Source organism: Sinohyriopsis cumingii, chromosome 11, assembly GCF_028554795.1.
Source record: "Sinohyriopsis cumingii isolate HCF-2022 chromosome 11, ASM2855479v2, whole genome shotgun sequence".
NCBI lineage: Eukaryota > Metazoa > Mollusca > Bivalvia > Unionida > Unionidae > Sinohyriopsis > Sinohyriopsis cumingii.
Window position 1 is genome coordinate 74,645,991 of NC_142971.1, and position 23,097 is coordinate 74,669,087.

Sequence of the window (23,097 nt, forward strand, 5' to 3'; positions counted from 1 at the left end):
TGAATTCATTTAAGGTCAAATTTGCAAGTAAATGTCAAACACTGTCATAGCATTACACTTCTTCATTTCATAGGCACTTGTTATGAAAGCAGTGACAAAGACTGGTTAATGAATAAAAGACGGTGAGGAGTCCAAGCCTATTACAACATTACTACAGGTTGTGAACCCACTCACCCCACCATCAACCTATCAATCAATTAATGGGTACTCTTAATTTCATGAGTAAATGTATCTATGTTCATTAGATGATTTCATGCAAGTTCAGAATATTCCAATCTCATATGTGGTGGTTGCCGTGGGAATTATCATTTCTACAACAGGTATATGGCAGTCATACAAATAGTCTTTCAAATTTCAGTACATAGCCACCATGCAAATAAACACGAAACTATTTTGGGAATGTTAATGTTTCTCCATTTTAAATTACAAAAATTCTAGTTCTTATAAAATTTATAAGCAAACTAGATATTGTTATATCAGTTGCTATAACAACTGAGCTGTATGGTCAAATTAGGATGACCACCAACAGAACTTAACAAAACTGGACATTCTCCTTCCAAGCACAATACACACATGCAAAGATTATCTCATTAAAGACAAGGATAATTAGGTTCCTAGGTGTGATATATTCCTGACCCAATCTATGTTAGGGTGTTTTGAAGACTATGATGTTAAATCTTATAAATAAACACAAGATGGTTATTAAGTTCAGCCTGTTGACTTTAACCTCTGAATGCCTATATTCCAGAACGTTGGATAGAGCCAGTTTCTCCAATAATTAGAAAGAATTTTAAGAAAAAGAAATTGCACTATGTGACCTGCAAGTGACACCAATACTGTTCAATTTAATAATGTAACAGGATACTAAAATGTTAAAAAATATACAAGAAATCAGGTATGCTTAAAATTCCAAACACATTCAAATCTTATCCAAGCAGTGTTCAATCAATAACATTACCAAATCAATCAGAAAGAAGTACAATTATAAGAATGATGATTGTTACATGTTAAAATGTGATGCACAAATATGATTACTTCAGAAATAATAAATATCTGAAGCATAATAAAAGAGTCATCAGGAAAAAGCTATGGCCCATGTCAAATTCTTGTTGGCCCTGTTTAAAAATTGTGATGGGACGTCCCATCAAGCCAAATCCTTGGCTGAATCCTAGTGTTTAATTCTAAAGATGCACAATGAATTATTCATTAGAAATCACCATGGAAGTCTAACAGCAGACTTTACTGATAATGCGACTTTGAAATTTCAACCTACATTGTTATTCTTTCATAAACAAATAGATCCATCAATAACCAGTCATTGGGGATATGAGGCCAAATTTAAAATTTCATCTCAGGTTAATAAATATGGTTTAAGAAGGTCAACGCATCAGAAATAAGAAATTAGCAAATAAAGCATACTCCTTTTCATGGTTTTTGCTCATAGCAATTGCAAAATTATTTTATTGCCTGCAAAAAAAAAGAATTCTCCCAAAAGTAAGCATTTTTTGTACAGAGTAATTATTGAAAACAAATCCAGTAATGGAAACTTTTGGAGGGGTAATTAATGAAGAAGTCACTAGAGAATAAAGCCAGACTGTTCTTGAGGCATAATTTACAAATGTATATAAAAGGAAATTTTGGGGAAATGTGCCTCAGCCAATCCAGACTTAGCAGCTATAATTATTCAGAATTTACAATTATGAGCGTATATCCAATCCAAAAACCATATTATTCATGTTTTATTCATGTGAAAGTGAAAAACAAGAGGGATTGGTAACATCTTTTAATAGGTTGACCACTGGGTCGGGGAACCATCCCAGGATCACCTTACAATCAAACATTTCTGGTTATCAGATAATCTAGGGATAATAAATATAATCTACAGAGAAAGTAAAAAAGAAAAACACACACACACACACACGCATATACACATGCATATGGCACAAAATCTAGGTGACATGGCTTTTGTGATATTACAGTATTTTGTTCCTGTTTACCCTCAAGTCAGAGACAAGTTAAATGTTCATTGTTGAGGTCCATTTTTGAAGAAATTGGTCCTCTTTTTTATTTACCTTGGCAGTGTAATTTTCAATGTTCTTATGCATTGCAACTATTTGCTTAAAAGCAAAAATAGAAGGATTTTTCATGTTGAATCTGCAAGTATAAATATAATATTTTGCCAAAATAAGCAGAAAATTACCCAAACTGTCCAGTTGTTCACTTCCTAAAAATGTTTCTTTTTTGGACAGATGTACAATATTTGGGCAAAAAGGTGCAAAAACTTCAATAAAACGGTACCAAAACTGTGAAGTAATACTGCAGTCATAAAAGAGATGCTCAATACTTTCAGTTTCACTCTTACAGAAAGTACATTTGTTGTCATCAAATATGTTAATTCTTTTAAGAAAATCATTAGTAGCGATTATTCTATGGATTAATTTAAAGTTAAAAGAGATCAACTTGGTATCCTTGGTACAGCATTTTGCCCGGCTATATATATCAGACCACTCCTCACTACTTATATTTGTATTTAATACTTGCATCCAAGTTTCTTGCTTCGCAGTGTGTCGCCTTTTAGCTTCCTGTAAAAGATCTTTGTAAATAAACTTGAGTGAATCTTGTTTTCGCAAGTTCGTTATTTTTATCCTCCTGCTTATCAAAATTATTATGTACTAGGTGGTTTTTTATGGCATCTTTCCATGCTTTAGGAATTCTGGATATTAAGGAGAAGTATTTCAAGAAATCATCGCTTCCAGTTTTTTGTTTTATTATCTCAAAAGGTATTAAATTACCGTAAACATCAAATAGATCGTTCAGAATTTCAAAACCAGCTTCTGTCCAGGATTTGTATTGATAGATCATTTTAGGGGGGACAAAATTTAAAATACTCATGGATAGATACTCGTTAGGATTTTGCGGTTCTTCTTTCCATTTAGATACTGCCAAAATTACATCTCTCCAAAAACTGTTTTTAATGAACTTACAAAATTCTTCTAATTTCCTTGGGATTGGTAACATCTGCCTCCTTACGTTTCAAAAGATATCTATAAGGACAATGTAACAACACAATCCAGGTATCTATTCCTTTTAAATGCATACCCATATTAGAATTTGTTTAGACCAATTCATCTAAAAATATTGCTTTTATGACTGAAGGTTTACATAAAATATTTATTTTTCTCTAATATTTCCTGTGAAAAGTTAAATACAGTACTGTATATACTTTTTATTTTTATTTATTTATTTACTTATTTTTTGTGCATTTGCTTTATTGCACAGTTGGATTGTGCTGGCATTTTTTGACATAACAATATTAACTTATTTTTTAAACAATATAAAATAACAATAAAATCACAGACAAATGAAGACATTTATGCAGGGGGTATTATTATTAATTTATATATTATATATACAAGCCTGTACTGTATGTTTGCTATAGTAACCACTTTAATTTAGAATTTCTTTCCTGCATCTTATCATTGCATCAGTAATATAGTTTATAATTTCATCATAAGTGTTTCCTATCAATAATATTATTAAAATATATCAATATTTCTCCATTTCGCCCATACTGTCACATATTGTATCACTGGGTTTGTGATTTCTACTCTAAATTGAGTTTTCTTATGAAACTCCTGTATTATGATTGTATATATAATCTCATCTTTCTTTTCTGTCCATATTTTGTTATTCTTTCTGCATCTCATAATATCTTTTTTATGGTTCAAATTTCTTGGTGGCTCTATGAGTTTGGTCATTCTGTTGTTTTTGTAGATTTCTGGTAGAGTACTTAACATATATCCATAAAAATAAATGTATAACGCTGTCCATGCATATTTTTCCCATTATTCACATTTCTTATCCTATTTAAGGCAATATTAGTTTTCCTATATTGGAGTAGAGAGATGCCCAAACCTCCCACCTATTTTGCACACTCTCTCTCTGCGTTGACTTATCAGAACCAAGTGCTCTTTAATTACCTTGGGAATAAAATGAATGACAAAGATACAACAATATAATCTTGAGTATAAAACTGTTATTCCATAGAGAATAAAGGAAAGCATCTATTGTTATTATCCAACTATCCAAATTATTTATAAAAGGGTGGAGTGTATATTACAAGGTGTATGCGAAGTGTTCTCCAGCTATTAAACAGATTAATGCTTTCTGTTGTGCAGTGCGAGGACAGGAGATCAAAGGCAATGTTTCCACCCTTGTACACCTAATTTTGGGCGACAGGAAAAGAAATACAATTATCTATACATGTCCTCTTCAATACTCAGCCACTCGCACATAGCCGAATGGCAGCATACGGGTATAATCCAAATTAAGTAAGTCGTACTGGACTGTTTTGGGCATCATTGCCTGACCCCACCGTCACCCTCCACTCCACCCCCAACCCCACTAAAGATAAGTGAAAAGAAAAAACAAAAATTAAAATAACTAAATAAGAATACCCTTGCTACATCTAAAATCGATTATAATTTCATTTATGTGATCTGAGTGGAGCCAAATAAAATGTACGATGTTTGATAAACTTGTAAAACTAACATTTAAACTTTAAACCTGAGCAACATGTAGTAGTCATACACAGGATAAACTTTTCAGGCAATTTGTAATCATTCTTTATTACGACAAATAGTAATAAAATAGTTTGAAGTACTCCTAGTACTAATAACAATAATAATTTTGCAGGCCTAACATTTTCCTAGACATTGCTGAAGCATCTGCAGACTGTGAAGAAGAACTCAAGTGGTTTCTTCATCACATCAAAGAGACGAGGCTATCAGCCAAAAAGACAGTTATTTATTGCAGGTACATATATAATACCACCACCACAAATGCAACAGAAAATATATATTATTATTATTATTAGCATTATTATTATTTATTTTATTATTATCACTAGTAGTAGTATTGTTGTTGTCAGATGTACATGGTCTGATACCAGCAGTACGGGGGAATATTTGATATGAAAAGGATTATTATTATTATTTCAGAACATACAGTGCTGTTTTTAATGTTTGGTCCTGGTTGGTTTAAGAAATGGGAGACCAAGTATACAAAGACAAAAAATCAGCAAAGACACGTTTGATTGAAATGTATAATTTCACCATGGATATAGAGACACAGGGGAGAATTATCAAGGAATTTCGAAGACCCGAAAGCATAATTCGCTGTCTCGTTGCTACGGTAGCATTCAGAATGAGGATCCAAATCAGTGATATAGATATCGTTATTCACTGGGGATGCCCAAAGAGCATTCTCAGCAATTGGCAAGAGATTGGGAGATGTGCCAGAGATGGGAGAAAAGGTACAAAATTACAATTCTCCTCTTTTTATGTCTCTTATTTGCTTCGAATCACTGTCAACTCGTATAGTCTACAAATTTTGACGGTTATCGAAAATAGGGAGTAACCGTTCCTTGGTCTTTGTCATGCTTGATTTGACCAAATACCTATTTTTACTTAACCATTTCAGTCTACACAATACCTAATGAAGGTGACTAAATTATCCGTTCTTCAGCTTTGCCATCTCATTGTGCTTAACTTCTTATTTCCTCTTAGTTTATTATCTGTCTTCGAGCACATGTTCACTTCCTTGTCATGCGGTCTACTTCAGTACCGTTCATGAGTACACCACCTAATACATGTTCCGAACTCTTGCTGTTAGCAATTTCAGTAAACACGGTATTTTGATATAAAATCTTATGGAAATTTTTAAAACGTACTGTTGTTATTATAGTTCATGCTTCTTGGAAAATAAAAATTAATTTCGGGGATTTCCTTGGCAGTATATAATAATGAAGGCTGCTTGTCAGGATTCAGCTCAGAGATTTCCTGTATGACCTTTTCTAAATTCTTCTATTATTATTATTATTATTGTTATCATTATGGTTGTTGTTGTTGAATTTATTACCTTTCTGTACAAGATTTGAAGTTTAGAAAATATTTTGGACAAAAAATCTCCAGAATTCCTTTAAGGTCAAATTTGCAAGTAAATGTCAAACACTGTTATAGCGTTACGCTTCTTCATTTCATAGGCTCTTGTTACAAAAGCACTGACAAATATTAGTCAATGGATAAAAGATGGTTGAGTAGTCCAAACCTGTTACAATATCACTACAGGTTGTGAACCCACTCACCCCACCATCAGCCTATCAGTTCATGGGTACTCTTAATTTCATGAGTAAATGTGTCTGTGTTTATTAGATGATTTCATGCAAGTTCAGAACATTTCAATCTCCTATGTGCTGGTTGCTGTGGGAATTGTCATTTCTACAGCAGGTATACGGCAGTCATACAAATAGTCTTTCAAATTTCAGTACATAGCCACCATGCAAAAAAACACTATCTATTTTGGGAACGATAACATTTATCTCTCTTTCAAAAGAACTGAGTTGTATGGTCAAAGTTGGATAACCACCAACAGAACATAACAAAACTGGACATTCTCCTTCCCAGCACAATACACACATGCAAAGATTATCTCGTTAAAGACAAGGATAATTAGGTCGCTAGGTGTAATATATTCCTGACCCAATCTATGTTAGGGTGTTTTGAGGACACGTACATGGATAGGTCCAATAGAATCTTTGTAGCACCAATATAACTATGATGTTATATACATTATTAACCAATGGCGATACATATAACATTTAATTGTGGTTCATTATAAGTACAAGACATGGTAAATAACAGTTGAAAATTGCAATGTCCAGTATAGAAGCAAACAAATGGCCACCCTAGGTCAAACTGATTGTTGCCTTCAGCATTTCTAATAATTGTATTAACTAATTTCTGTCTTGAATTATTTCTAGGAAGCTACATGCATCTTTATGATGTCATTCTATGCTGAATTAAATCTAATTTTCTTTTAATTCCATAACTCAGAATTGTCTAAATGCTGCAAAAAGATGATTTATTTTCTTAAATAATAAATGCAAGATTTCCCATGACTGACATTGTAAATTTTAATCCCATTTAATTCAATACTTCAAAACATCGTAATAGAATTATCACAAGAAGCTAAATCATTAAAGTCATTGTGAACATAACCATCACTGACTTGACAATCTCATTTCAACTCAGTAACTCTGTAATCCAACAAATTGTATGCATTAATTCCAGAAATTTGTAAGAAGCTAGAATATTTAAGACTTTGTCAACAATGTTTTCACTGACTTAATAAGCTAGATTAGATTCAACCCTATAATTGCATAATTTAACAATTCATGAATATAATTAAGTTTTCTTAATTTATTAGTTTTTCCACATCGTTTTATCTTCACTGACCTGACACATTCAGTTCAATTCCACTTAATATCAATTCAGTTCAAATGTGACACAAATGCATTCAAATATTAGTATGCATTTCAATTCAATTCAAATAAGCACATATACCAAGTTATAGTTATAGTGTAAAGTTAAATAATAATTTGCATTTTAACATTAAATCCTGTTATTCTTTCTTAATTGTGTTGCAATTAAATCCAAACATTGTAAATCTTTCATGACATTTTATTGTTAAAAATGGTATTATCATTATTATTAACAATATGGTGCTAATATTAACTATGACCTCAGGCATGACCCAATGGTTTTTTCTTACCCCGGGCTAACTGTGACTTTGAAGTACCATCATTAATCCCAAGAAATAAAGATAACTTCCATCTAATTCGGCATCTAATTTAGCACCCCTTAAACCCTTGAGTTCTAGGCAATTGCCTAGTTCACCTATATAGTTGGGCCAGAACTGCATGACCTTCTGGGATATTATCAGAGAAACATCAGTAAATAAACATGAAAATATTCAAGCCATTGTATAAAGACAAGACCTGTATGATTGTGTTTAACAAAATCTATTACAGAGGAAATATTTTCCTTGGTCTTTAAACTAGCTAACAATGATAAAAAATACAGATGTTCTCACACAAATTATTTGGTGTGATCCTTCTAACCAGAACCCCCAGGTCTTTCTGTAAATGAAATTGCCTGGTTAATGGCTTATATAGTGTTAGTACAGATACTACTCACCATGTAGCTATGTTACAAAGCAGGTTAGCATGCAACAGAGGGTGACTAAAAGCCAAAAGGTGCATACAGGATGAAAGCCACGTATACATTTACACAAACCAAGCGAAAAAGCACACTAAAAGATACAATACACACATCAAACAACTGTGTTACTAACATACAATGCAGTCAATTTGTTGTTGTTGTTGTAGGGTTTAATGCCATTTTTCAACACACAATAGGCTATACAGGGCGGCCAGTATTAATGGTGGAGAAGAACCCCAGGAAAGCCCAGGAAAGAACCACCGACCAAAAAAAAGCTACTGGCAAGCTATCTCACATACCCACATCGGCCGAATCTGAGACTCGAACCCATGCAAACAGAGGTGAGATAGCTGTTATCCATAACAGAAAGAGCTTTAGACCACTTGGCCACTCAAAGCCCCTCAATGCAGTCAAAGGTAAATATCAGCTTAAAAATGTCCACATGTCTGCTCATATGTACGTTTGGTGTCTGTGAAAGAACAGGTCACTTCAAGATACTCATACAACTGGATGAGTGTAATTTAAGCAGATACAATATTATGTACAATGTGGTATCCCGGACAACAAAATGTTATATGACACTTGCTCTACGGGTGGGAAGTTAACCATTTGAAAATATTGTTCTGTAATTTAATAAAGACTGTTAAATTTGATTTTGTTAACCAAATATGTTCTACAATTAAAATGTATGGGTGCACATTGTTCAAAGTATATTTACATAAATCTGTCCAACATCTGTCCATTATGCATCTAAAATCTAGAATTTCTATTTTTGTTCCAAACAATTTATGCTTAGTATTTTTGTCTGCCATATTGCTACCTTTTGCCTGTAAATGAACGTTTGATCAACCTCAACATAGCTAAAAAAGATCTGTGTAACCACCATTAAGCAAAGTGTATTATGCTTTCATGTTATCTGTCTTTCCATTCATTACCAATTTAACTACCACAGAGTGACCATTGTTGTCAACGTCTATTATTACTAAACTCTATCGATATCTTAAAATGGGGGGAGGAAGAACCCTACTGATTTGGGGTAAAAAGGTTACGGTTGCTGTGACTGAATGAAGAAAATAAGTTTCTAAACACATTAATTCAAGTTCTCTATCGTTTACAGTTATGAAACTTTGCATATAGTTTGCACTTGGGGAAAGGAAGAATTATACTGATTTCAGGGTCTAAAAGTCGAGATTACTTTGACAGATGAACACAGTTTTCTGCTAGTAACTCAAGTTCTTCACAATATACAGTTACCAAAATTTTGTGCATGGCTAGTATTTGTGGTTGGAAAGAATCCAATCTATTTTGGGCTCAAAAGCCAAGGTCAACAAATAGTTTCCACTCAATAAGTGGACTCTTCCATCATCTAGTTACCAAACTCAGTGGATGCATCCTTGCATCTGATGTATGTATTTTGGAGTACCATTTTAGGAAAATACTGGGTAAGGACTTTGTAAAGTCATTATAAGTAAAAATGTCTTGAATGTAAGGACCAAACATAATCACAACTTGGTCAATTCCATACCTCCATACTGAAAAAAATTTGGATTTTTCAAACAAATTTTCCTTTTTTTGAAAGTAACCACCATTCCTGGCCTTACTAAGTTTTAATAAAAAATAAGCATACTTATGAGGACCGGTATGAACCATGTGATGTGTGTCCCATCATGAGACTGGAACCATTACAGCTACCTGCTACATATTTGCTCTTCTAACTCTCAACCAAATTATCTAAGCCATTTTTAACTGCTTAATATACAGACTGCTTCAACCATGGATACAATCTGAGCAAGAAAAAGTGCACATCAATCATTCAAGATTGGCAGTGTCTTGCATACAAAATTTCTGATTTCTGAAATAAAATGTCTATGATATTACAAAAACTGGCAGTGGACAGTTTGTCCAGGATTTTGTTAGTCATCACATATGGCCAGCCATTCTGACATGCATATTTCAAAGTAAGTATTCATATATTCCTTTGATTCAAAACTCAAAGTGTGATGGCCACCTTTAGTGCGACTGGATCAACAGGAGTATTTTTCAAATTAATCTCCATGTTCGCTAACAAAAGTTCCAATATGATAACCCTATCTACACTTTGGCAGGCCAAGCAGATATTTTAGCACTTTGTCCTAGCAACATATACTGGATTTCATCACTTGCCTCCCTTAGTATGTAATGGCAACTAACCAATAGAGTGTAATAGAGGTGCATTGTACATAAGTCCAAAATGGTGAATGGTGAAGGCAATTGCCTAATTCCAAAAGGATATTTTATGAGTTTAACATCAAAATATGATTATGTACCAGAAGGAAGCCATTATAGGTCTATTTGCGTATAGGGTATTTGTACAAACGGGGACCAGCAGTGGACAATTGCTTATTTATAAGTCCATTCAAGTTGTGTCCTCCCCTTGTCTCAATCATGTAGGAACAGCATTCAAATTTGTACAAATTTGAACTTTGATTGGATGCAGTGCCTCTATATCCCTATATACATGCGATACATTTACTCTCAGAATGGAACTGGGTGCCAGTTCAAAACAGAAAATTAAATTTTTTTTTTATTTTTGTTTTTTTTTGTTTAAAAAAAACCAGATTTTTAACAAGAAAACATATCCGTATTCAGGTCCAAAATACGGGACAAGTACGGAAAAAACACACTTGGAAGCCATGCATTATATAAAATAGCACGACAAAAACAAATTGCCACAAAACAAGACAGATAACAGTATAACATAATACATTTTACCTCACAGTACAGTAGTCCCCCTCTCAAACGGCCCCCCTGACCAGTGGCCACCAGCTCCTTACGGTCAGAATCCGTTGGCACCGATGAGTTTGTGTTCAAAAGTACCCCTCGTGAAAGGCCACACGGCTAACACGACCAGCACATTAGTGCAAAATTATAAAATTTACCCCTCACAAGCGGCTGCATTTTATTTGACTATGCATCCAGAACCAGTATTGTATTCATAACGTGTGTTAAGTAACCCGATTTCTGTTTCCCGATGTCAGGTTTTCGTTACTGAAAGAAGTGTTGAGTAGAGTACATTTACCACTAAGGTTAATATTATATCATTTACGCCTCACCAGAAGCCAAATTTATTCCATAAAAACCGAGAAAGACTCAAATTTTAATCCATACAAAAGGGTACGTACATGTAATCCGATTAGCCACGAGGTCAAATCTGCGTGATGTTAATGGTACAAATCGAAGCCGTTTTGGCTTCTCTCACTTAATTTCAAGAAATGTATAAAAACAATAGGGTACCAGACTGTGACTAACGAATCACGTGACAAGATCACTTCCTTTAAAAATACACGGCAATTTGTTTAGATGCATACAAAATTGTTTTATCAGTATTGTAGTTGGCAACATGAATAACTTACTACAAAAAGATCAACATGTCATCAAGGAAAATAAAAATTCTCAGTTTAGAGGAGAACGTGAAAGTAATTCAACTGACGGGGGGGAGGTCGTCGAGGATCCTTGCAGAAAACTAACGTCGGGAAGACTCAGACAAACAATATCATGAAAGATAATGAAACAATTCTGCAGAAGTGGAAAGGTGGAATGGACAGAGAAAGGAAGATTATTTGAGCCAGGAGACGTTTGTATCCTGATTTGAAAGACAAGAAAAAGCAAAAATTTTGTCAATTGAATTGGGATATGACGACTTTACTGCAAGTAACGGATGGTTGCACAGATTTCAAGTGCGACACAGTATCAAGTGCTCAGTTATTAGCGGCAAATCAGCTGATGTTAATAATGAAGTTGTCGAAGATTGGAACAAAAGACTAAATGATATATGCAGGGGATATGACAGCAAGGATATTTTTAATGCGATGAGACTGGTTTGTTTTTTAGACTGTTACCAACAAAGTGACATGATGTGAACTGTAACATAATTATAAAGTTTTAAAACTGTATCAATGGTTATTCAAAGCATTCTTTTGCAAATGATGACAAAGTTTGTTTTACATTTATTTCACATCATGCATGTGATTTTTTAATTAAAATATTAAATATTTAAAATTAAATGTACTTGTGACATTTTCATATGTATTTACTATTCGTATTTGTCATCCCCGTCTAGAAAGGCCACTTCCCTGCTGTATATGTAAAAATACAGAAATATGGATCTTTTACCATTGTGTATGCCCATATACCTTTTGCTCGCCTTGTCCATTCGCAGTTTGATAAAGAAACATCACAGCAGTTGACATCTATGCCCTCTGTACTACATCTCTCAGAAATGTCCACCTCCTCCCCAAGTAGACGCTTGACCAAAGTTGTCTTGCCTACACCAATGTGTCCGACAACCATGATTCGTATGTTGTATACTGTCTCCTTTCCATCTTTTAGAGCCTCTTCAAAAAGTTGGATGGATCTGTCATCCATGTTTAAAATTTCTATTGGAACACCTGTGCAAATAATGGATAAGTTAGATATATATTATCAGCATCGTGTCAGTATGTTCAAATAGTCCAAAATGCACAAGCTTCAGTTTTTTTAAAAATAGTACAATTGATATTTGCCAGAGTAGGCAACATCAACTTCTGAAAGTGCAATAAAAATTAAAATATATAAAGAACTATTTTTAAACAAACCTGTTTGTGATTTCGAAGTGATCTTTGAAGTCCAGGAAGTGGGTGGGGGGTAGGTTTTGGACTTTTAATGTAGCTTTATCAACTTTTTCAGCCTTATCACAATGATGTCTGCAGTGTGGCAGTTTATCGTGATGTCTAGCACCGGGGGCAGCATGCTGCAGACTATAGCATGATGTCTCACCCAGTCAAATTATCCTGACACCAGGCAGACCATTCTTAACACTAACCTTGTTAATGATGAGCATCAAGTGATGCAGTTGCTAGTACCATTTTTAAAAGTCTTTTGTATGTCTCAGCTGGGGTTCAAACCCACAACCTCCTGCAACCAAGATGGATGCACTACCACTATGGCCAACAGAGCAGTCAGTCCAGAAATGAAAATGACAACTCAGAGCTGGAAGTCTTTCTAAAGTTGCACATCTGATGCAAGGCAAATCTTTTCCGTGTCAAACAGAAGATACACCCATCACTCAGACACCAAAATAAAGAGAATTAAAAGTTCTTTTAATTATTCCTATAATATTTAGTACCTTGTTTTTTTAAAAAGAATAGTGTTTTCTTTTTTTTTTTTTAAATCAAACCCAACACAAATGATAAATCTGCAGATCCCAACCTAAAGGTTCCTGTCTCTGCCAACTTTGGAATTCCTAGTCCATATATGTTTCTAGTAACCTAAAGACCTGACAATGACCAATAAAGCAATAAAGGTTCCTGATGTGCCATTATTGGATTTATCTTCATTGCTTTATAGTAATCAATCACTGCATTTTATGTTATAGAAAATTATGTTACCATTCCAAAGGAAGTTTTTCACTTCCATATATGCAAAAGCATGACTCTGATTGGCTAATCGAAAAGTCATCGGGACATAACCTCATATCAGTGTCTGTCAGATAAAAAAAAAACTTGAGCTTTAACACTGACCTAAAGTATTCCAGAAAATATTACTATCAGTTTGCAGAGATTACAAACTGTACATGCATTTCCTAAGCATGTAACACAATCCATAAATACATTATAATCTCTAATATATAAAATACTAATTGTAAATGTGGTCACTGTCCTTAACTGTGTTTTCTTTCTTTCTGGCAAGAACAAATATACATAATCCCTCCTTAGTACCCTTGCAAAAAATGAAAATATAAGAATATCATTTGCAGATTTGAGGATGTGTAGCCATTGGGTTTATAACTATATCTTTTTTCAGAAAGTTTCTATTTCTTTTTCTTCAAAATTTCCATAAATGTCCTACTAAAAGTGAAAGGAAATTAGAAATAACCATTTATCTGAAGGAGGCAGGGGCAGATTTTATTTATCCCATCATACAAAAATTAAATGCTCATTCCCTAAGTTAGACCTCACTTCGTATTGACAACAACCATGTATCTACCCTTAACCTATGCAAAATATTCATTCAAAACCTTTGTGTCCTGTCAGATGTTAATTAATCAAAGGATGGAGAGGAATGTATACTTGCAACAGCAATATCCATGTTGTTTGCTAAAGTACGTTCACAAGAATATTAAAATAGGTCTAGCTGTATCATGGGCTAGAAAAATTCAATTTTTGGATCATCCATCAGTGCCAACACAAATCTGGGGGTCTGATTTATGGGACTAATGATCGTGGGGCTGATGTATACAGTGTGTAATATACCAACTGTTATACCAAGCATGATAAAAGTACAATAACAAAATTCCCTGCATCATAAAAAAGAAATAAAATACGGACTTTATAATTTGTTTAATTACATGCAACCTAATCAAAAATAACGCTTTCTGAATAAAAACTGCTTTATAACTTTTTTTTTTAAATTCCTAATTAAGCATTTAAAATGTTATTGGTTTGAGTACATGAAAAGTAATACTACCTTTTAGCATGCATTTCTGTTTTGTTTTCAATAATAATAATAATAATAATAATGTCTGAACTACTTGCCATTTCAAACTTAGTCAAAAACATTAACTGCGAAAATATACTCTTCAGAACCATGCAACTTACGATTGTCCGTCTCTTTAATTCAACATTGCATTGACGAGTTCAATTTTTCCAAATATAAAAAGAAGAAAAAAAAGCCGAGGGAATCAAGTTTAGTTTAAATATTTAATTCTAAAGAGATGTTCTTTTTGAATCACCAGCAGTATTTGCTCATCTCTGTGCTAAGAACTACATACATTTTCAGCTTCGTCATTTCGGTGTGCCATGTAAGGCCATTGCATCCTTTTTCGAAACGTAAACAAATCCTAGTAAATATGGCGCACTGAATAATCGATTGTAGAATATCCAAATATGGTATAGCAGATATTAGACTGGTCCTCTATCGTACCCTGTATACGCGGTACCTGGCGGTATATTTTTTTTTTCTTTAAATTTGACTAGGCATACCTTTAAATGGCTATTATTTTCAGTTTATTTTGTTTTGTTAGTTGATAAATATTCCTTGAAAAATTCGTAAAGAATCGCTCCATAAATATCAATGCAATGAAAACTATGTTAAACTACGTGAGAATTTCGGACGCTGTAACCGAAGACTGTGAACCGGTCTAAGCCTAGGCAATGTCGCGTGCAAGGAGATATCAATGAAAGCGCCACCTTCTGGGAAAAAGATGTGTTTTAAGCGAGAATGATTATCATGCCGCCATTACGACAGTCCATGGAGATTTTCAATTTTTATATCAATATTTTGTAATGAAAAGCAAGGTACACAACACTGAACAATTATGAATAAATATACTTTGTTGCACATGTTAGTAATATATTTTAAAATCAACAAATAACATTTTATTTATACTTAAAATGAATAAAGATGCCGACGTTGCCCTACACTTAAATCAGAATTTTAAAAATGAGTTATTTATTCCACTTTAATTTATTTTTACATCTTTAAAACATATTTATCTTATAATAAAGTTACATGTGTAACATTTATAATTCATTTTTTTTTCAATGGTGAATTGAAATCTTTCACGACTTTAAAAAAAAAAAAATAAAGTATGTAGTTTGAGTTTTCGTGTTATGTAAAATTTGATTTAATTTGAAATAAATAATTCATACCTGGTTGATGTGAATACTCCAGTCTGTACACTGTTATCACATTACTGTACATGCTTGTGGTGTACATAACTCCATGCTGGTCATCATAGAATATTCCTTTGGGCCTTGATGACACTGTGTGTATGGTCACTAGTTGACCGCTGTATGTCAGCTGATGAATTCTGTTAGAGTATCTGTCAAACACGTAAATGAAATTCCTCCTATCAACCATTATTGAGTCCGGTGTAAATCCATCATGTTGATACAGAAACTTTGGTGTGTGTCGATTAAAAATATCATATGCATACACACCTCTAGTAGTGTAGTCAGGAGTCCAACACGAGATGTAGACAGTGTTGTCTTTTACGGCCATGTGACTATCAATGCTCCCTTGACAGACCTCGTGAGTTGAGTCTACACGTCCATCTGTAAGGTTTACAACACACCATGACAACATGCCGTCGTCCCATTTCCAACCGCTGACAACGAGTTTGTCTGAATTCAATTTTGCCACTGAATGACAGTAATCAAATCCTGTCCTTACATTTAATGTTTTGACCCGTTTTACGTCATGTATAGATTTCAATGACATGATTACAATCCTACTGTCCAACAGACACACAGCAACTTCCGTCTTGCTAATAAGACAGACACCCCAGGGACGGGACTCCAGTTCGTGTGATGTAAACAGTTTGCCGTCATGGAGTCTGTAAAGATGGAGATTACACGCATTCCTGTCTATGACCAGCAACTTGTCTTCTGTCACCACAACGTCATTGTAGACGGGTTCACTGCCGGCTGTTGATAAAAATTTCAGACGTAAGGAAACGGAATACACAAAATACAGACATATATACTTATAGTAAACAATGCCAAAAAATGTGTAAACATCTATACACCCACTTCTGACCTAAACAGTTGTATACTATCCTAAATTTAACCACCACCACCATTATCGTAATAGTCGTATTATTTGTATTATTATTGCTATTACCATAGTTGCTATTTCATATTGTTTTGCAACTATAATAATAATAATATAAAAAACAACAAGTACTACTACTAATTATAATAATAACAATAGTGTCATAATGTTCGTATCTGCAAGGAATAAACTTATTGGATTTTCTCATTTAATAACTTTGTTAAGTCAGTACTGAATAGAGTGAAATACGTGTTGTTGTTTTTCATTGTCAGTCAATAGATAGAGAATATTTCCTTCAAACGAGTGAATAACAGATATCTTTTAAAAGGTGCGTGAAAAACTGTATTTTTAACAGTAGCGAATCTAGAAAATAACAAGTTTTTCGTCCACGAGATGAAATATATCCGTTATTCAATCGTAACAGACAAATATTTATACCTAATTCTCATACCTAGTGGCTTAACTGAGAAAGAAAAACAGTAGTAAATAAACGGTAATAGAGTAAGATATCTGCTGCTTCAATCTGATATAAATATTATATGACTTAACTATAAAATAAACTGAAAAATAACATCGGTCAAAGCAAAGGAGGGATAAACAGGTGGCAGTGAATTTACATAATTTCAAGTAACGCATGAGAAGTTGACATATGTGATTTATGGCCCAAGTGTCAATACGAAACCTCGTGATGTGACAGATCGGGGTCTATCCCCACCCTAAAAAAAATCATCCCCCGGGTCATATTATAGAAACTATTGAGAAATCCACCCTAAACGCATAATACACACTTATTCGGCACGAAAAGACAAATTTACACGTACAACCGGTATTTACAACGATGGTCAATCCCTACTTATAAAGAGACTTCATCCTTGGGTAATTAATTGGGAAATATTCAGAACCTGGCGTTCATGAGAAAGGAGATTCGTGTTTGTAACGTATTTCGACCACACAGACCGCCCCTACTCCAATGGATTTATTTTGTGACCCTGCATGATAACTTGGAAACCACTGAGATCAACACCACATACCTACAGTATGCATGAAACTTCAAATTAATATATGCAACCGAAATAGCCCTTACTACAGTAGACTTAGCTCTAGACATTTCCCACCTCATAACCACATATAAATGGCATAACGTTACTTGCTGGTAATGAAATACAAATGTAAAGACAAGCACAATTAATCTTTGCATCTAGATCAGTTCTTATCCACGGGATCGAGACCTACACAATATTAGGTTCAATTTTCAGGCTTTCTGTCAAAATTGGAACAAGCTAAGATTATGACAGAAGTTTAACAAATACAAAATTCAAGCTGTTGATTGTTGTTAGGTAAAATTACCAAATAAAATCAAATTATCAAATTAAATCATGCACAAGGTATGACAGTAAATTGAAACTATGTTTTCTATTTTAAAGTACCAGGGAAAAAGTATATGAAGGATAGAATGTCAGGCGAATGATGAACTAAATATAAGTAAAAATTATTTGTTAAAAAACGTAAACTTTTTTTTTCTAAAATATAAAGAATCTGCATTCATTTAAGGCACTAGTTAATGTCAGTGAAAAGAGAACAGTTACTGAAAACACCCGTTTCCCTTCTAAAAATTAATAGAATGGAAATGGGTGTAGCCAATATATTTCTTTTTACTGACGTAAACACGCATCCCTAATAGTACCCGTGGAATTTAAAACAATAGTTTGTAAAATAAAAATAAAAATAATCCATAAATATGCAGGCTATATCATCCTCCAATATTTGCCAATGATGTTCAGCATTACTTGTATATACTACCCTGACTACTTCAAAGAAAAGTCCTGTTTGCATGTAAACTTCTGCACTCCATGATTCCTGTCGTCTGCTATAAAATCCGGCTAAGCGTTCCTCATAGCTCGCGCTTCTTAACATTGGCCGTCTCTCAGCGCATTAATACACAACCCACGTTCATTGGAACCTCCGGGCCATATTGCATCAAAGGTTAGTAATCAAGAACCCGACTATTTTAACGCTTTGGTCCCGCTCCCACACGCTCGGTAGTTACCGACGCTTTCTCAAAAATGGTGGTCGTCTTTGGTAGCACACAACACATTTCGAGCACAGGTTTATTCATACAATCTCAATAAAAATATTGTTATTTCGATTGTCAGCTTTTAGATTATGAATTATAAAACTGCGCATTAATTTTATGTATAGAATGCTCATATTGTAAAAAAGAGCATGTGTGCAGCAGTTTATGCGAATGTTGTCAACGATTTCAAATTGGCTTACTGTAAAGACGGGTTAGATTCTTATACCCTTTAGACGTTTTTGCATTTGTATTACATGCCTTTAGCATTTCCGTGACTAGGATGAACGCAACTACAAGAATATCTTAAAACCACGTGCTGTATTCTGATAATAACTGGAGTCCATGTGGCTAATTGGTGCCTTTTTAAACAGGCACTTGATTCCGGGGTAAACTAATCTGTACACTCACCAAGTTACAGTTAATTAGTGAGTGTACACATTAGTTTACCCCGGAATCAAGTGACTGTGCCTTTGTACAACCCTTACCATTATTGTACTTTGACTTCGTTAAGTTTTATTCCAAAGAAATTATTCAGTCTTCCCCAATTGAAATCACTTGAAGTATTTTCATATTTATTGAATTACACTTGCAAATTGTATCAGTTTTGATCATGAGATACCACTGGGATCGCCCCACGTTGCTGAGTTACCTACATAGCTCTCCATTACCGATCATTACCATCTAATATTTGTCTAAATAGGTATGAATCTCGGACTCGACTAATGTGGGTATGTGAGAAATCGTGCCAGTAGCTTTTGGTTGGTTAGTGGGTTTTATCAGAGTTTACCCAAGTTCTTCCTGCACCAGTTATAATGGCCAACACATATTGTCTATCTTGTACTGAAAAATGGCTTTCAAGCCACAACAGCTTATGAAAGAGAAGTTAATGGTGTGTTTTATTTACTGTTTGAGAACGAATTTCCACAAATTGTAGCAAAGAAGAGTACCCTCTAAGGAATATCTCCTCTTCAACCTCCACTCCAAACTGTTCTAAAAATACCTTAGTGTCAGATACTATGTGTTAAATACAATTCCATTGCCAATTCTAATAAAAACATTGGTACATAATACTTTGATACAAGTTTCTTTGGTATTATTCTTGGACTAGTTGATAAAATGTTTTACCCACTTTCCCCAATCCAATCAAAGAAGTGCATTTAACATATTATCATTTACCATCAGCACCCTTCCATTCCAGTAAATACAGTGATGAAGGGAGATAACTTTTTCAATACTGATACATTGACATGGAGGAATGGAAAAACTGTATACCGGTATGTACTTTTTTATGATAAATATGTCTTTACTATAAAATAAAAAGATATTTTCACTTGAAGTCAACTCAGTAGTACAGAAGTCTTATTAGAACAAATCAGGTTACCAATTAACACTTGGTGGAGACCATGTGGTCTGTTAGAGAACTTTAATGCTATTAAATATTTTATTACCATATCAAACAATACAAGTTAATTCACACAATAATACTTGTATCACATATATTAATTGCAGTCATACTTACCATTAAGAAAATAAAGGTATTCTGAGAGAACCATCTTTGTTGTGGTCTATTTATTGGTGGAGTATACATTTTTTACTTTAACTAATAACAGGAACTTCAGGTGTTTGACCTACTAAACCCTTTCTATGAAGAAACAAAGAACATTAATTAATGTAGCTATTTTCAAGAAAGTTGTTCTACTCCATCATTTTTCCCAAACCACTGTTCTCATTGGGGGTGTTTGGAAGACATTTCATTCTGTTGACATCATACATAATTCACAAATGACTCAATCTGGTATTTATCTCTAGAAATACACAATAGTTCCTAATACCACAAGCGCATCAACAGTAATTAATTGTCGGATTTAAATATTTATGTTTCAATGCAATATGTACTAAGCATTGCATAAATTGCACTCATAATTTAGGTCTGTACCCAAGGAAGAGTCAGATTGATTTGGGTCTGTCCATTCATCATTCTGGTTATAACTTGTAAGCATCCTATTTAAAACAATCATTAAGTCAGACAAAACCAGACTGGATATTTATATATTTTGAGTGGGTTGAAAGACTTGATTTGCTTCCAGTAACTGACCTTATTTCTAAATTATTTGTATACATTTTTTTTTTTATATGTTGGGAAAAACCTCATAAGCAACATAATAAAAATCATTTCTGGTTGACAAATGGCATTTGATGGGCATATTAACTTTAAATGAAATAACCTGATCAGACTTGCATGCCCTGTTGGTAAATTTTCATCATTTACCCATTTTTAAACTGTTGAGCCTTAGAATCGTTGCACACAACCTTGAAATGAAGATTAAGTCAAAACCATTTGAAGCAGGAAAATGAAATTTAGTAGGCATATTTATAGCATACAGATAATCTGATTGGAATTTGAAGTCTTTATAGCATTTCATTTAATATTTAAAAAAATATTCTTGGATTTTCTTTTACCAAAGCCTTGTTTAACATTTACATGTAAGCAACCAATCAACAAAAAGAAAAAAGAAAATTTAATCAAGCCAGGCAATATCAGATATTTAGATATATTTAGTAGGCATTAATATCTGTTTAAGTTCTGGTGACTCTTTTCTTGTCATTTAATTTTGCGCACCTATTGAAAACACAATGAGGTTTATTTCAAGAAATTTTGCTGTCATGGTTAATCAACAATCACTTATGTCAGACAAATAACACATACTGGTAGTAAGCATATTTTGTTATAGTATGTAGATGACTTGAATAGGTTTTCATGCCATTAAAATGTGTACACATTTTGTAAAGTGTTTAATTTGACATTTATAACCAAAAACTGTTAGCGCCATTTAAAAACAACTACTTGAGGTATATATATTGATATACATATGTGCAATATGTTATTATACCAGTTTTTCACATATTTTACTTCTAGGAACAAAAATATTTCCATTGGAACTGCAAAATCAGCATTTGTTTGCTACACTATTAATAACGTTCCCATAACATCACCTTGGTAAATGTTTCCTTTCCGTGTATCAAGTACCAGTATAGAAGAATGTCATTATTATGTGGGTAGAATGGAAATACATTTTTTCTTCCAAAACAACTCCCTTGAATTTCTCCAAAGTGTAAGACTATGCTGTCAATGCTCTGCTAGATGAATGCATTCTAAAACATCAAATGATTTGGTTCATTTAAATATCTTGGTGTGTTATACATACATACCACATACATTATAATAACATGGCATTTAAGGTGTTGGTATAAAGCAAACTGATATACCAATAATATTAGTATATCAAATTGTGACCCACCTATGGTGCAATAATCCAAATATACAAACATTCTTGCATAAGTAAAACCATGTCCTATAGATTCTAGATCAACGATGAATTTTCAAACATTGATCATTAGTGACGTATGAAAACAATGATAAAAGTGTTAATAATTCCCATTTTCTATATACATTTAACATGGTACACAATTTCATTGCAATACTTTCTGCTTTCTGTTCCACCCTCCCCTGTCATGCATAATAAAAAAAGCTATGAAGAAATCTGGTGTAGGAGAGAAAAAGGTTTAGGGTTGGACAAAAACCTTGGAACTGAACATACTCCAAGTAATCTACAAGAATATAGTTTGTCGTAATGGTGTGTATGCACTTTCTTTGGGCTATATCTAGTGTTCATATAATCAATGAAACAAAGTTGCAAACCCTGTTGACATTGTATGGTAAATCTCTCGGTTACGTGGTACACATACTGTGATGTATTTAATGACGTTGTTGTTGTGTTTGTTTCTTAAACCTATTATAATATATTAAACATAGTGCTGATTCATTGCAATTCACGCCACCCTCCCAGGGGAAATAGATGTATCATCACTAGGGTCTATGACTCCACCTTCCCAGGAAATACAACTGTACCATCACTAGGTGTATGACCATGACTCCATATTCCCAGGAGTTACAGCTGTATTAGCACTAGGGTTTATGACTCCATAGGGAATACAACTGTACCATCACTAAGGTATATGACTCTGACTGCTAAAGTGAAGTCTGCAGTGACTTTTTGTGCCCCTGTGAGTGTGCAAGGTTTGAACAGAGTGCTGTTACATTGTAATATGCTTCCCCCTCTTTACAGGGAATACAACTGCACCATCACTATGGTCTACATTTCCAGTGCCATGCTTGTCTGTATGTTGGTGATCTCATTAAGGTAGACCAATGTCTAAAGTTGGAGACGTCTATAAAAGCAAGTTAATCATGTGGACTTCCTTTCCTTAATTTTTGATTTTTTAACATTTCCATTTTTTTCTTGTTGCTTTATTTTAGAGATGATTTTTCAATTTAGGTATGAAATTAAATGTTTAAGTCTTCAACTTGAAATCAGCATCACAACAATTCAT

At 33.7% G+C, this 23,097-nt stretch overlaps 1 protein-coding gene across 1 annotated transcript in view; it reads right to left on the reverse strand.

Moving 5' to 3' along the window:
• Positions 1-23,097, reverse strand: part of LOC149788757 (uncharacterized) — a 144,660-nt gene that overhangs the window by 113,049 nt on the left and 8,514 nt on the right. Inside the window, exons 2-3 of the mRNA XM_089973548.1 lie at positions 15,728-16,504; positions 12,233-12,487 (exon numbers count right to left, since the gene is read on the reverse strand). Coding sequence (XP_089829674.1) covers positions 12,233-12,487; positions 15,728-16,504 — 1,032 coding nt within the window. The remainder of the gene's footprint in view (positions 1-12,232; positions 12,488-15,727; positions 16,505-23,097) is intronic.